The 17,272-nt window shown below is 32.4% G+C and overlaps 1 protein-coding gene across 4 annotated transcripts in view; it reads right to left on the bottom strand.

Annotated features, from left to right (window-relative positions):
- Nucleotides 1-251: 251 nt before the first annotated feature.
- The window catches only part of Axud1 (AXIN1 up-regulated 1), a 34,353-nt gene continuing 17,332 nt past the window's right edge, over nucleotides 252-17,272 (bottom strand). For 2 of the 4 annotated variants that reach the window (XM_076457176.1, XM_076457178.1), the window contains exons 2-4: nucleotides 13,420-13,511; nucleotides 6,232-6,585; nucleotides 252-3,276 (exon numbers count right to left, since the gene is read on the bottom strand). In XM_076457176.1, coding sequence (XP_076313291.1) covers nucleotides 1,844-3,276; nucleotides 6,232-6,550 — 1,752 coding nt within the window. In that variant the 5' untranslated portion in view covers nucleotides 6,551-6,585; nucleotides 13,420-13,511 and the 3' untranslated portion in view covers nucleotides 252-1,843. Of the gene's footprint in view, nucleotides 3,277-6,231; nucleotides 6,586-9,115; nucleotides 9,254-13,419; nucleotides 13,512-17,272 lie in introns of those variants that run through there. The other 2 variants (XM_076457179.1, XM_076457175.1) reach the window with 2 other exon arrangements.

Raw genomic sequence — 17,272 nt, forward strand, 5'->3', positions numbered from 1 at the left:
CTTACAGGTTTTGTAAAACCTTTGTATTTTTTGCCCACAATTTCACTACGTAACCATTAAAATAAATTTTTACCTATATGTATTTCTTTTGTGTACCCTAAACTCTCTGCTGCCATATAAATAAGTCATATCAGAAAAAAAAACAACTTGTAATGTGAAGTTTCAATTACTGTTATTTTCTCCAGTCTAAGAAACCAAAATATAAACATAATGTCAGTTTAACCATACAAATGAAAGATTAATATACTTCAGAAACATTATCAATTTCGATTTATTATTAAAAATGTTAAGTAATAATACAATTTAGACCCAAATAAACAGTTTAATGTGATACTCAAGTCTTACTTTCTGTAAAATAAGTCTCAGTGTTTAATTTGTTGATAAAAGTATACTTAAAAACAGTTATACACCCTTGTATGGATATACATGTATATAAAAGTTTTTTTTTTAATTTTATGACACAATAAACAAAAATTTTCCACATACATGAAAAAGTATATTGTATAAGGTTTAAAAATTTAATGGCATAATTTTTTTTTATACAAATAGACCCTGTGCCAGTTAACAGTTGAACATGTACACAATGCTTTCTGAAGAACAAAAATTGAAAAAAAAAAAAAACTTGTTTAGGGCTTGATTTAACCTATCTTCTTAACTTACCATATTAAATTAAATATTTTTTCTCTCATGCAAACTTGTAGCCTAGGACCTTTGCAAAACGTTTACACTACATTGAAACTAGTGTATTAAAGCTTTCAACAGTGTGTGTGTCTAAGCATTTAATATATTGGCACCCACACAGAGCTCATTCAAGGAATGTATAATCTGTAAACAAGACTTGCAGGGGATCAAATATGTCTTGCTTTCATGATACGTAGACCAATGTTAAACTAATGAGACTGAAAGTTACCTTTTTTTGATAAATTAGATCTACAGTGGTTCACACTTACTATACCGTTAATTGTTATAAAATAACTTAATTCAAGATAACTTTACTTTCCAATTATAACATATTTTTTGTTTCAGTCCTCCATGGAAGTTTGCTGCCTCTCAGATCTTTGTCAAAACGTTTGCAATATATTCAACAAAGTAATGCAAAGAAGTCAATTTGTAACATTATCAGCTTAACTATAAGTATGTTATTAGTCAGTAATCACATTCATAAAATTCTCATGATACTCTTCCAACTTTCCAAGTTTGATCAACTTATTAGCCTATACTTCATAAATCCTTTAAATAAAAACAAATGAATGTGTGTGTGTGTGTGTGTGTTGTGCATCTACACATACATTCAAATAGAGCACTGTCATGAGAATACTGCAAACACTTCTGGTCTTTAGTTTAAACACTGTTACATAGTTCTTTTATTAAAAGAATGTAAAACTGTACTGAAATAACAGCCACATATGTACAATAACATAAGGAAACAAGTGTATTTCAGTACAAGTTAATTTAAAACAAGATAACCATACATAAGTGTGCATCTTGCTTCCTAAACATGACCAAAATAAGTTAATCACATATAAAAAACCTTTGTTCAGTAAAAGAACACATAATCTGTCAGAATTTCTAGTAAAAGTGTCAAACATACTTTTTACAGTGACATGCCATACAAAATGTCAGAGTTCTACAGACTAAAATACCCAGTTTCCACCAATAAGCTACTACAAAACCCAGAGGAAAATTACCTGTAACTGTCTGCCCTTTACAAAAAACTGAGTTTAAATATACCTATTCCTGTTATTACAAAACAATCCAGTGAAATATACTATTTTGATGGCTTAGTTAAATACTCCTTCTTACTACTTCTCTTATTAGTATCATAAATTTCTTTTGTTTTTTTTTATGAAGAGGCTGCATCTTCCATAGTCTGTTTAATTATTTCTGCCAAGTTTTTTCCCTCTGTTTCTTCCTCTTGGATGGATAATCGAGTGTCTTCTGATGGCTTGAAATTTCCTTTCTGGAACTCTTTACTTTCTTTACACATTGGTGGCTCCCCACAATCCTCATACTCAGTGATACAAACTGGTGTTGAAGAGCTCAAGTCAGTATAGCAGTGTGTAGTCTCAACAGTATTTGATTCCTCTACCATGGTAAGTTTGGACCTCTGTTCATCACCAAATGCACTAGGTAGTGCTTTTGGAATTGGTGGGAAGTAGGAGCCTTCAGAATATTCTCCTTCAAACTGGTTTTGTAGTAACAGGCAGCTTTTAAATTCAGATGAAGAGGCTGGATCTTGAAAGCAAGATTTTGTGGTTATTTTTTGACTGTATTCACACTGGCCTGAACTTGGCTCACCAAAATATTTGTTTTCACTTTCCATATAAACAGATGAGTGGTCAGCAGCTATTGGTTCCATATGTTTTTCTTGAAACTGTTCATATTTTGGTTCAGATGGCAATTCTTGCATTGATATGCTGCAGGCATTATTTGTAATTTTAGTGTTTGGTTTTTCTTCTACTTCATCGCTAGAATAATCAGAGTTTTCAGAATATGAGCTGCCATCTGGACTTGGTGGAGACATAGAGCTATACAGTTCTTCTGGCTCTTCTGTTAATACATTTACAGGTTCAGAGGACAAGAAATTAGAGTAATAATCACCTTGTAAATTTCCCACAGCAGATGGTAAGTATGATGGCAAGTATAGTGAGTTATTTGTAGGAGATACACCAGGAGAATCTCCAGAACTCTGACTTTCATCACCTAAACTGTTTGAAGTGGAAAGAGGAAGAATTGGGACTCCATTATGGCACTGACCTTTCTCTAACTCAAGTCGCATTAAAGTGTGAAGCAAGTGAGACCTAACCCTAATTGGATTAAATTCAATCCTCCCTGCAACATTACCACAACCATCCTGTGTGCAACCACAAGGGAATGCAAACCGGTCAACCTGACACTTAATCCCGGCCTGACTACAGGCACATATTTCTGGTTCACAAAATAGTCGGCAATCACATCCACAAAATTCTCTTGATGCTCTAATTCCACGACACTCTTCTTTCTCTACAGATTCAATTTTCCTCACTCCTGAAGCTCGCAACAGTTCTCGACGCTGCCTAGTTGGAACTGGTTGTAGAAAATAACAGCTGTCACCCTCTAATTCAGAGTCAGAAATGTCACTTGCATCCTGACTGTCTTCTGAATCGGAACCTCCAGAGAATGATCGGTGGTCCAAGTTTCTCTGATTAATAATCATCTCACGATGAGCTTTCTTCCGTTCATCGGCATGTTCTTGCAGGGTAAACTCTTGCTTGTGAAAATGTTTCTGATCCATTCCTACAAACAAAAATTAATTAAGAAATCTTAATGGTAGTGAAGGTATTTCTTTCCATATCTAAAATAAGTCTATGTTGTTTTATAACTGTGTATAAAATAATTAGCAACCTTTTAACACACATTTTAATAAATCATTAGGCACAACTTTTTACATAGAGTTAGCTATTTAGAAATACCAAATAAATGAAACAGTTAACAGCATATAAATGTTAGTTTTAACATGAAAAATATAGCAGGTAGCAACACAAGCATAAGCTTGTTTTTCTGGGAAGAATTAAAAGATGCTGCTTGGTAAGATATTAATTCAGACACATTACTGAAATAAATAGAACATACCCTTTATATATACATACAGGGTGTTCAGAAAGTCACTGTGCAGTTTTGTCTGTTAATAAATATATAAGTGCACAGTGACTTTCTGAACACCCTGCATAAAACATAAGTGGCATTTTTAACCTTCACACTGTAATAATCTTATTAAAACTGCTAATGGTGTCTCATTATAATAATGAGTAAATGTATTTTTAAAAAGTCTATTCAACTGTGTGATAATTTAGAAATTTTGAAATTAATATACCATCCAATGAAATTACAATACTTAAAACAAAAATGAAGTGAGTAGGTTTTTAACTACTAATTCTGCTGACCAAAAAGATGCCTTAATCAACTAAGTTAAACGCAGTATATCTCAGACATGTGAGTTCTCACTTCTAAAGATTACTACAAATGTAATATGACAGACTCTTGAGCTGTGGCAGTTAGAATGTAATATGTCAAACATAATATAACAACTATGCCCTTTATCTAAGCAAATGACAGATGTTGTACCAATCTTAATAAATAATATGCCACCAGAATGTCACATAAATAATTAATTAAATAAATTACCAAAATTATGCTAAACATGGAATTTTATAAACACTTCTGAAAATATTAAAATTATTAATTTAAACAAATGTTTTGTTGTTGTTTTTTTCTGCAACAAAGTAAAATCTCTATTGACTTTAAAGAATCAAAACGATTGTTCAAGTACTGTTTCAAAAACACCTCTTAGCCAATCAATATTAAAATGTTTTATGAGGACAAAACACAACACAAAAACTCTTGTTAAAGTGAAGTGCCAAAAACACCTAATAAAAGAAAGCATATAAATAATAACAAAAATATAGTTCACATTTATCAACCTAACTCGTTTTTTTACTGTAACTCCTTCAACTTTTTCTTTTTAGCTTTTATAAAAATGAAAAAGTTAAAAACAAATTTACAAATTATGTTAGTGACTGAATGCACCAAACTTATATCAATGTCCTGAAAATCAGAAATGATCTTTTAGAGGTTAGAAAAAGCAAAATAATTAATTTACACATTCTACGTTGTGATAAAAACAGCACCAATTCATAACAAAAGATCTACACTTATAGTGTTTACCAAACTGAATGAAAAACTCTGAAATCTGGTCTCAAAAATACACAAAAAAGTAAAGAAAACTTACAATTATCTTCACATAACTTCTATAAAGTTCAATTGAAAATGACTGTGATAAAAAAAAATAATATAGTACTAAATAGTTTGTAGAGTTCAAAAATGTGAATAAACAGTAAAGCCAAAATACAACAACAGAAAAATAAAATTGAAGAAAAAACACCAGGAATTTCAGTCTTCATCAGGGAATATGAAGCAAATTGGAGAAATATGTTTTTAAAGAGCAAAACTACAAAGCACTAGAACATATGTCTATTAAGATAGTACATAAAAGCAAATCATGCCCAGCAAGTAAATTAATAAACCATGTTGGCTCAATTATAAGGTGATATTTTTTTATCAATAATCAGGATTCATTGCTATCTTATAATTGAGGTTCGCCACATGCCTCTTATTTCTACTATAGCCTGTTGCATTTCTGGATGTCCAGGTAACATTTGTGCATGCATGTGCACCAGATGTTTGCTTAAGATAATTACTAATTTTTTCAACTAATCTACCACAAGGCTTTTCAGTTACAGTATTAATTTTGCAGACCTAAAAATGGTCACTATGGCATTCACTTTTTTTTTCCTTTCCCATGATTTCTGAAAATGGGAGTTGCCTTATATTTGAAATCAGCCAACAATCGGGCCAATGTGGTACGCAGAGCTATGTTAGACTGTGTTCACATATTTTTAATTTCAACAAAAAAAGAAAATGGCTGTTAAAATGAATACTCACAAGATTTGATGTTCTCGTAATTAATGTCAAACAAGCACTCTTTAATTCCAGTCCTTGTGCTACTTACAATTTTACATGTGTGTAAAAAGCTTCAACATTACAAGTAAATAGATCAAAGAAAGAGCACTAAACATTTGGCAATTCATTGACTATTTTAAGTATTACAGTTTTAGCATTGTAGAACTGATAGCAACAGATACATATTTAACATGCTTATATACATTACTTGAAAGGATCTCACAAGGCAACAAATCTCTCTTCCTTTATAGCTTAGTTTGAGCCAAACAAAAAATGAATAAACAGGCCAATTACTCAGGCTGACAATGTGATAACACCATTGGAAAAGTAGAAAAGAAATATGCAGTTTGAGAATTAGTAGTTAAAACATTAAATTACATTTTATAACATAAAACAACTTACCAGAACATGAAAACTTATGAAATAGCAAAAGATATCAAGATTTTAGGATCTGTAAATACCATCCACTAATTGTATTCATATTTCAAGTATCAGGAAAAAAAATATTTTGTACTTGAAAAAATTATATGCAATTGGGGCAGTATTTTTCTAAACAATGTTATTGTAATCAAAAATCTTCTTAAGACTGGGTTGAACAAACAGGATAGCAGGAACTGAGCACAGCATTATGAAGGATCAGCACAGCATTAAAACATACTATATACAAGCCAAAATAACAGGTACAAGATTTTCACGTGTTGTGTTTTATACAACTACCAAAAGAAAACAAACCTAGAGTTGAACCTCCTTGACTAGGAACACAAGTAAAACCCTGTGTTCTAGGAAAATAGTAAACAGTGACAGAGTTAAAACAGACACTTTTCTTCTTCTTCCGCGGAGGTTCATCACAGTCAGAGTTTTCAGTGCTTGTCATGCTGCTCGAAACTGTTGGAGCCTCATCGCTATTAAAGGTCTGCAAACTACTATTGCTATTACTGTCTTCTTTTTCCAACTCAGTACTATCAGGACAGACATTTGAGGAGGTAACCTGAGATGCTTCCCCCCTAAGCTCTCCATTTTGAGAAACTTCTCCAAACTCCCTTTTGGGCATTATGCTTTTGCAGTCATTCAAAGCTACACAAGAATCTTGAAAGAAGAAAAAATGTTTTTAAAATTATGATGGTTAATGCAGCATTAATTTTATGTTGTATATTTCATCCTGAAAACATGTTAAAACAATTAGTAATCTTTTTTTTATATTTTAAGTATTTGATGTGCTTTACATCTCCATTGTGATGGACAGTTGAAACTTAAGTTATACAAATCATTCAACAATACTTTATTAAATAATGTTACATAGGTATTTCTTTTTCATTTGGTATGGATGAAAAATTGTAGAAATTTGTTTATTTCACTTAAGAAAGTACCAAGAGATAAATAGTGTCTTATTACCTAGAAAGTTCTGAGATGTTATATCATTATAAGTACACAGACTTGTACTTAATGTTTGACTGTTGTTCTGTTAAGACTGTGGTGACAAAACTGTTTAGAATAAAAATCATTTGTGTAAATACTCAAAACAATGTTTCTAATATGTTTTCAGTTATGGATAGTAGTGACATTAAATTAAATTTGATCATTTCAAAAAAATTTCCATTCAGGTTTCAAAAATTAAAAATATTGCTTCATTTACAAGTCTTGATGACGAGAAACCCACTTGAAATAAGCGAGGAAGTTGAAATGTTGTTCTCTCCTTATCAATAAAAGTGTTAATACCCATACCAAATGTTCTGATACACTTCATATACAAGTATAACAAATACATGGAAAAGAAGCATTTATACAGATGAGCCACAAATGCTTTGCACTACATTATCAAGTACAAAACACACACACATTGTGACAGCTTGCACAGCATTACAGTAATTCAATTATACAAAAATGTAAGAAAAATAAATTTTGACAAAACAAAAAACCTATAAAATTTACCACCATGTTATTTTACTTAATACAAATAGTTAATTCATATGAATATGTACTTGATGATATTATTTCCAGTTCCTAAAAGTATTTGACACTAAACTTCATGACCTCTGAATTTCTGGCATGAGAATACAGTGGTGTGTAATGGTTGCATAGCAACCACTGTTATTACTGTAATATTTTGCTGTCATATTCACCCAAGTTACACATCTAGGTAAAGAGATGACATATCAATTTTAGTATTTTTTAACCCTTATTTAAATAAGATTAAAATAGACCACAATAATACCACCAGAATCTCTTTAAGTTATAAAGTTTAACATTCACATCTTATTTACTGATATAATTAACAGTAGTTTACAAATACTAATTAATAGTAGAACAAAACCAATGAATTTGAAGGGTAAATAAGAGGTACGTAGTATTAGCATACAAAAAAACATTTGTTATAACGTAAGCACAGAACAATTACTATATAAATTAACTGAGAAATGTGCTTATAAAGAGTGTTAACACTAAAATATTAACTTTCTATAAATCACTTTACATACCACTATAGGCAAATGGCAATAGATTTTTTAATAACTATACCTTTTAGTGAAATTAATTTATAAAAACTACAACAGAGGAATGTAAGACACATTAACAGAAAGTCATGCTTTTGGTGTTTCTTCTATAAAAATTATGGCAAAAATAAAATACTTTTTTATGTAAACTTATAAAATATTTTCTTTTGTAAACAAACACTTACTGAAGTCTTATAAAGTATTTGAAATAAATATTTAAGTAAATTGTTAAACGTATGCTGAATAGCCTTTTATTTACTATTCATCGACTACAATTATTTATTGTGAATCCCTAGCCGATGATTATATTGAACTGTTATACATTAAGTGTGCTGGTCATGTATAGTACATCAACAAAAACACATTTCTATACCTAACACAGACATATACTTTTATCACTACTGAATTGTGTGATCACAGTCATCCACATTCAGGCTTGATGAATTTCCATGATAATATCATAGATCGATGCATAACACCAACTGCTTATATTAATCTTTAAAAAAGTAGTAAGAGAAAAAATATTTAACATGGAGGCAAATATTTATCTGATGCAAAACAGTATATTTATTATAAGCTTAACATGTTAGACTTTATAACTATTTTAAAGTATTCAATAAAAAAATATTAATTAATGCTCAGTGCAAGTGATGACTGTACTGAAAACAGAAAAATAAAATGAACAAGTTTTTTATAAGATAGCAAAAAAATTAAAAGCAACTAAAAACTAAGGACAATGTCTATGTACCACGTAATTACACGATAAACTGTTTGTAACTAAGGGCAATGTCTATGTATCACGTAATTACACGATAAACTGTTTGTAACTAAGCAAGAAGCTGCACATGAACTATATGTGTGTTGCCCACCATGGGTATCGAAACCCGGATTCTAACTCTGAAAGTCTACAGACAAACCGCTCTGCTACTGGGGACCGCAATTAACTTTACAAATAGTACAACTAAGTTCACTCTAATTAAGCGAGGCTACACCTACTACGAAATTTTTGTAGTCAGAAATTGTTACAGATTAAATACTACACAAGTACATGCTTGTGTATTTAATTTGTGTCACCTTTTAAATGGCGAAATGTATAAAAAATAACGTCATTAAAACGAAAAACTTACCTACAACTTAGACTGTTACTGTTCGAAAGTTCAATTTAAAACAGTCGTAGTTGCTACGTTACACAACAATAAGTTGAAACAAAAGTAATTCAGTTTCTTCACACGGAAACATACCGTTAAGAGCTACGTATATAACTTGCTGTTATGAAAAAAGTTATTTTGTTTTCGAAATAAACCTTGCCATGAAAGTATATATCACATTATAAATCGGAATATGAAACACGGCAGATTCTAAAACGCCCAGGGAAAGACCATATGAAACCATAACCAACAGCACCTCGAGGCAATGCATATCGATCCACCGATGTGAAACCTCAACTAATCAATACACATTTAGGCCAGTCCTATTGGATAGATTGAGGGGCGCCGAGATGACTGTATACTAATAAGGATTAAAATGTTTTTATTTGTTAATAAAATAATGTAGTTTTTAAATGCGATAATGAAAATCTGAAATCATAAGTAAATGACCTACGTCACGGCACAAACTACGCAGAAAAGCAAAACCTTTATGAAATACTGTATAATGTTCTGGGCTTGGGTTTTCACAGAATGACTTAATAATCACGTTATTCCCACGAAATATTTGGATTTGAAAGTAAATTCCGTTGTCCTTTACATATCTTTATAACATTTACTGTCCCATTTTAAAAATGATAGTCTTAGAACACTCAGAAAGAAATCACGAAATTCATTACCACCGCATTTTGCTTCTAAAACACGATTCTTTATTAGTCATGCTACAACTACAACATTTATCCTTTATAATATATTATTACATCATTTTTTACTTTCCCTTGTAAGTTCTTACAATTAAATGAAGATAGTTGTCTACAACACACCATTCCGTATATTGATCCTTTGAACTGCTTGGTTACGCAGGGAAGTAAATAAAACATATTAACAATACGCATGCTCAATAAGTAACTGCCGTTTTTAAATATAAATATTAAATCAAAAGTTAGTTTATAGTATTGCATTAATATGGTACAAATAAACAGCTGTTAAACACCACCCATGCAAATTATGTACTATAAATCTGGCATCCAAAGTGATGAACAGCAATATTAAAGGAAAAAATGTTTTAATTTTAATAGTACAAAATCATTACCGAGTTTAAAACATGGTCAGATAAAATCATTTCATGATTTGATTAGTTTGCTCATTGTTGAGCACTAACTTGACGTTGTGCCACTAGGAGACTGATTTATAACAAGACTGCAAATTGAAATTTGTTCTCGTAAGTTTTAGTTAAGTTGATTTTGACAACAAAATAAATATTATTCTCGCTTTACAAAACTAACAAACAAATTAAACCTGCCATCCCGTTCGTATTAAGTTTAGCCAGTTTCAAAATAGAAAAACCAAGAAAAATAAAATAAAAGTAAGAATTTATGGTAAACAACATTCACATTTTGTCTTTACTGGATGCGTAGTATTTATGCTACGAACTATTTATAGTTACAATATCTGGTAAATCTTACGCTGTGATAACGAGGTAGCGACATACTATATTCTGAATGTTAATGAGCACGCACGTTAAACAAATAGAAGGCAAGGTTTTAAACAATTTTTTTTGGAACAGGTACAACGTTTCGATCACTGGTAAGATCACTCTCAAGTACATTAATAAAATAATACTTATAATCAGTGAGTGAACTCAAATCGAAATTACTAATATACAAAGCCATCAATGTACAAGTCCCTAGAACATCGATGGAATATATCGTTGCCCTCGCCTTCAAGAAAAAGGGGCAAGGATATTTCTATCCATATGTACGTCCGCACGTGTATCTTGAAAAATAATAAACCGATTTATGTTTTAGTTGGTTTTGTGGTCCGCATAAAACGCTCCCACATCTGTTCCGGATCACTTTGAAACATTTTAATAATAGAGATACAGGGTGGCCCTAAGTCCCTACCCATCCATATGTTATTATGTTATATTCAATTACGCATGTATTATAAATTTGTTTCTTTTTTTTCAGAGAAATATGGCCGATGTAAACTCATTTACACTTGAAGAGCGTATTGTGACAAGTACGAGGGTACATGAGCACAAGGATACTGGTGACAGCACACAGATACACTGGATACATAAGATACATGGATGGGTAGGGGCTTACGGGCAACCCTGTATAAGGCAATTTCTCTCAGTTTGACAATGGCTGCGTAAAAAGAGATCGGATTAGGACTGAATTTCAGGCTACATAGAAATTAAAAATTAAAAAAAATGCGGCGGTGCAAGGGTACGCAACATCTTGTTTTGTCAAGTTGCGGTTTTATTTTTATTATCAAACAATTTGTGTTAATATGCAAAATTTTCTAACAATCTTATACGTGTTAAACCATCAAAACAACGGAAATTCTGTTAATGCAACAATAAAAAAATAATTTTACAAATCGGGTACGCAATCAAGCAAACAAATCCAATATTTACGACTATTAAAAAATAAATATTTATCAAAAAGGAAGATCAGTTGGTATTGCCTTGATAATTACATACTTGGTATGTCGACACTTGTTAATAATTTTCTATAAATCATGGCCGTAAATGGTAAGGCCAGTCAAACCAGGACCTGACCACTGTTTCATAGCATGTCTAACTACAACTTATGTATTCAAACTTGTTTCATTTAATTCCATACATTATGTTGTGTGTGAGCAGTATTTAGCTAAAGTGACTCACAGTTCAACCTCGCCGCATTAAATATTCTGGTGGGCATGCTCCCGGACCCAACAAATAGAAATGAAAGTTGCCTGAAAACACAAAAATTGCTTCCTACAGCAATGTAAATAATGTATTGAGTTAAACAACTTAATTAAATTATGGTTTTATCAGGTAACTATTCTGTGCTCAACGTGCTGTTTTGTCACCTTTTTATTAACCTGCAGCATTAAGTACTCAAGAAAGTTTTATAACATACACATAAATTTATTATCTTTAATAATCTTGTTTTGTATTTCCTGCTTCTTTCATCCTTCCACTCTAATAAACTCATGACAGTTCAGAACATTTGAATAAAGTATCATTTTACTTGGCCTATGTTTAACAGCAAACAAATCAAATATCAAGCTTCTTAAATCATGTTCTGTATTACACACAGAAATTCATTTCCACACTACACTGATGCCCTTATTTCATCTGCTACACATGACAGAATCATAATTATCATGACTTGATACTATCATCATCAATCGATCTAAAAAGTCATTACAAAATCATAATTATCACCTCTAAATCTATAAGACATGATAGATTATCACTTTATCTACTGAACATGATTGAATCCTCATCACTTCATCTACAAGACATCTACACACAGTATTCCAAACAAGATCTCAACAGTCTAAAAACAAGATTACAGAAACTTTCTTACTTATTTTGTAATTCCTGTATGCTAAACCCAGAAATGTTTTTTTCAACACAAATCCCCAGATAGACACTTTTACTTAAAATCACACAGAAAACCTTTTTTCCCCCACAAGTTGCTTTTCTTAAAATAAAAAATCTCTGAAAATCATTAAATCCCATATAAAAATCTTTACATGTCTGTATCTAAGGTAGCCTTATACATAAAATTGATTCTTGTTTTTAGAAGAAAAAAGAAAAGTAAATGAGAGATTAAAAGTTGCATATGGTAACATTACTCATAAATACGTTTGTCTTCTGAGGACCAGTTGTAATTGATAAAATGAGCTATTTGTTTCTGATCTACCTTAATTTCCTTTACAAAAGAGAAGGTATTACACGTTGCTCAGCATGTGGTAAAGTTCAAGATGTTGAGAAAACAGGTATCTTGTTTACAGGAACTAAATAAGATCTAATACATTTCAAAGCTAATGATGATGTTAGTAGGGGCAGATTAAAAGTATTATCAACAAAGTCCGAAATATTACTTCAAAATTTTATAGATGGAAACAGTGAAGTAGGTATTTTATACAGTCTTCCAAGTGATAGATTAGAATTAGGAATTTCAAGTAAGATAAAATATCCAAATAATATGTTATTGAGAAGTCTGAATCAACAGGAAAATCAAATGATTAAGTCCACTAGATAGGTTTTAAGGGTAAGAAAGAGATGACTGCACATGAAAAGGTATATGTAATACATTTGGTAAGAGAGTTATTGAAGAACTACACTTGGAAAAAGTTAAGGTAAATTACTTGATCTTGAGAGGATCATCTCACTGATAAGACTGATAAATAAAATACTTAGTTTCTTTTGTACTAATACTAGAAGTCTCTAGGATTTTGATGGATGTTATGACATTAAAAAAATAATAATAAATGCTACTACGTACGGTTTTATGACCCTCCCTACAGATGGTGCTGTTATTATTTTCACAAGAAAGAGACGGCAACAAAAGATCATCTAGCTCACTGAGATCACTCTCTGTTCAAGGGAAAACAATGACTGACGATAAAAAATATTAAAAAATATTTTTAAATTTTTTTGAACCAACTTACTCATAGCCATTCATATCTATTTGCCTGTCCAAAAGAAATTTTAAAATAATTCAAATTAACAGCATAAACCACATTATAGTGTTAATTATCCTCATAAATTTATAACTATCTAAACAAAATCACAACCAACAAGTTTGCTTCTAGGCTTTCTTGATTGAAACCTATTACCCCTATGTTAATATATGCAGGCATCTACATAACAGAACTGAGGATAAAATGCTACTGAGTGTCAGAGATTGAGGATTTAAAATCTGAGTGTGTACACATAAGTTATTACTGTACAAAATTAAGGATGGTGCTGATGTCTACTGTAACAATTGTGTCTGTTACAAACAGCACTCATTTCCTGTTAGTTTGGGATTTCTTCATGTAATATACATGTACATGTGTTGTAGTCTGAAACTGTAATGCTATTGAAAAAAGGAGGAAAATGTTGTCTGTGATATAGTGATGTGCTAATAAAACTAGACAATTTCTGTCACTTTAAAACTAAAGTGTGTGATCCCAACATAAATGCAAGTTTGGGTAGGCATCCTTTAACCTAAATATTAGAATGATTGTTAATTATCATTCTTCTTCAATGGTGCAAAAAGTAACAACTCATGATCAATTATTGACCACTCCACAAATAAGTTGTTTGGTAATTCAATTGAAATTTTGTTGTTGCTTTTATTGTAAGCATTGTAGGTACGAAATCTAGACTAATTACATTACCAGTCAGTAATTCACCCACATATATCCTTGTTGTACTCATTCATTTAATTGATAGTTGAATGACAGGTCTCACAGAAACAGGAAACCACATGACATTGTGTGTTCAACTACTGTTTACTGTTCTTGTTTTTGTTTATGGATAAGTACAATGCCACACAATGAGTTATTTGTATTCTGCTCACTACAGGTATCGAACTCCAGTTTCTAGTGGTATAGGTCTGTAAACATCCCACTGTGTCTTACTGTTTACATGGGTTAAGCCAATCTACAATGTATACTACATATATAAACCTAACATTTGCCTCTAAATGTAAATGTGTTTGAGGCTGACAATTACTGTGAAATTAATAACAGTGTCAGAAAGATAAAATTATTTCTTTCACATGCAAGTACCAAAATTTTCATGCATGAATTATGAAACTTGAAGTGTGAGCTTTGAAATTTGTACATTAAATACTTTGAGGTTCCAAGTTAGAGAAACTCTGTTCATATTAATATTTTCAATTGTGTCATTTACCCTCATATATGTACTGGAAGACACAGGCTGAACACTGACAATTTTGAATGCATTTATATTTCTCAATATTAAACCTCATATTTAACATGCTCGCTCATTAACTCAGGTTCTCAAGGTCCATTTGAATAAGAGTCATTTCAGTGGCAGCACCAGGGGGGGGGCTTGAGCCCCCCAATGTGCTGAGCCCCCCTCAGCCCCCCAATATTGTTACCTACATATATTCATAAAATATGGAAAACACAATCATCGTTGTTGCTTAACAATTAACATCACAGACATAGATCTGTAGAACTCAACATCTTCATTAAGACAGAAGTATGTGTCATGTGTCCCATAGCAATGTACTGAATGCACTGAAACTCATGCGCTGTATTGCCGCTCCCTGTGTAATGCCATTCTATCTTGAGCGTTGACAAAGATTAGACAACCACGTTGATTTCAAGTTACAACAGATCATCAGGGATTTTACTTGATAAACCAAAGGTTTCACAGGTATTTACCCATTAATTTCATTTATCTTTTATTGAAAAGTAAAACATAGCATGCATATATAAGTGTATTGTGTATAGGTCAAAACCATGAAACATTTAGCCAGTGTTGTGTCCTCTGTGAGATCATTTTGCATCAGCCATCCAAAATTGTACTGATGATTGTGGCATACACTTAAAATTGTGACTTACAATCCAGTTAATGTTATACTTATGATTAGATAATAACCTTACATGTTAACTGACCAAATAATATTTCTAAACAATTCTAGAATGAATTTTGAAATTGTCATTGGGCTATTTAGAAGTGCCTTATTTAATGTAATGTAGTAGTTACATTATTGTAACAGATGCTTGTCACACTAAAGATAATAAGAACAATATCACAATCACAGTTTGACCTGTATGAATAATGTGAACTTATGAAGAAACCAGCCTTTCTGTGAAGGTTAACTGCAATTTAGACATTTTGTTTTGGTGCTACTATGACCATTTTATATCCAGGCCGCGGGTTTGCTTTGTTTGAGCTCACAATTCCGCCATGAACACCTTAAGCATATGATCACCGAGCTGCTGACCATGGTATACACTGTGCGTACAGCTAACAATCAGCTCAGCCTAATCGAGATCCGGATGCCAACCGCATGCCACCCCCTGCTCACTCCCATTAGCTGCCCACAGTTTTACAACATGCCCAATCAAAGCTGTGTTTGTGTTCCCTAATTAGCCCTGTAATTTTACATTATCACTACCCTCCAATTAAGTACTTGTGCTATATGGTTAAAGATAAACACTTTCTCTAACAGTATTTCAAGGATATGTTCTGAATTTTCATGTGCTATTAGCATAATTTGGTGATTTCAATGCTGCAGAGCAGTTGTTCATAATGTTCAACTATGTTTAGTTGTTATTTGTTCCTTATTCATGAAATGACCCAATAGTATGTATATCTTTTTCCTTAGATTTCGATGTTTAAAATGAATATCCTTTGTAAGACTTAATGCCAATATAAAAAGAGAAATTCCCATTCGTTTCATATAAATTAACACAATTTGGAAGTAAGAAGTGGTACTAGCAGTCAGCCAGCTCAGGGGTCACTTTGATGTTCGTGCGCTCTGTATAAAAGGGAGTTATGTTTGTTTATGCAGCTCTCTCTCTCTCTGGTACTCAGTCTCACAGTGGAACACACATTCAAGTTGGATTAATAAAAGGAAAACAAAATCTGCGACTCGTTTTCAAACAAGGACACCAACACACAAGACGAGTCAGACATCACCCACCAAAATATAAACCGGTCATACTACACATATGGTTGATTATGCAACACTGCCTACTACCCAAGAAGAGGCAGCGAGTAGATGGTCCTACAAACACGTGGTGCAAGTGAGAAGAACAGTGGTGATCATGATGGTGAAAATGCAGACACAACTAGTATGGGACCCCGGCTGCAAGAGGACACCACTCACACCCAGGATGAAAAACTACCACCAGGACCCAAGGATCTGAGCCAGCTTCCAGATAGTGGTCCTACCTGTCCAGACTTGAAGAGATACCCAGCCACAGAATACAGCAGCCAGTCAAGGTCATTCAACAAGAATTGGCATGATAAGTACTCGTGGTTGGAGTACTCTGTGACCCAAGATGCTGCATTCTGCTTAGTATGTCATCTTGTCAGTCACACACACTTCAGTAAAACTGAGAAGTCCTTCACCCATGAAGGCTTCCGGAACTGGAAGATGGCGACCACATCACTGAAGTCCCATGATAACTCTGCAGGACACATGTTTGCCATGCAAACTTTGGCAGAGTTTAAATTGCAGAAAACAAAGGGTGCAAGGATCCAACATGCTCTCGATGCAAACAATGCTAAAACTATGGAGGAAAACCGACATAACATTAGAACCGTGACAGATGCACTGAGCTACAGAGACATAAAGAGACTCCTAAAGAACCTAACAAATCACATTT

Source organism: Tachypleus tridentatus, chromosome 9, assembly GCF_004210375.1.
Source record: "Tachypleus tridentatus isolate NWPU-2018 chromosome 9, ASM421037v1, whole genome shotgun sequence".
In the NCBI taxonomy this organism is placed as follows: domain Eukaryota; kingdom Metazoa; phylum Arthropoda; class Merostomata; order Xiphosura; family Limulidae; genus Tachypleus; species Tachypleus tridentatus.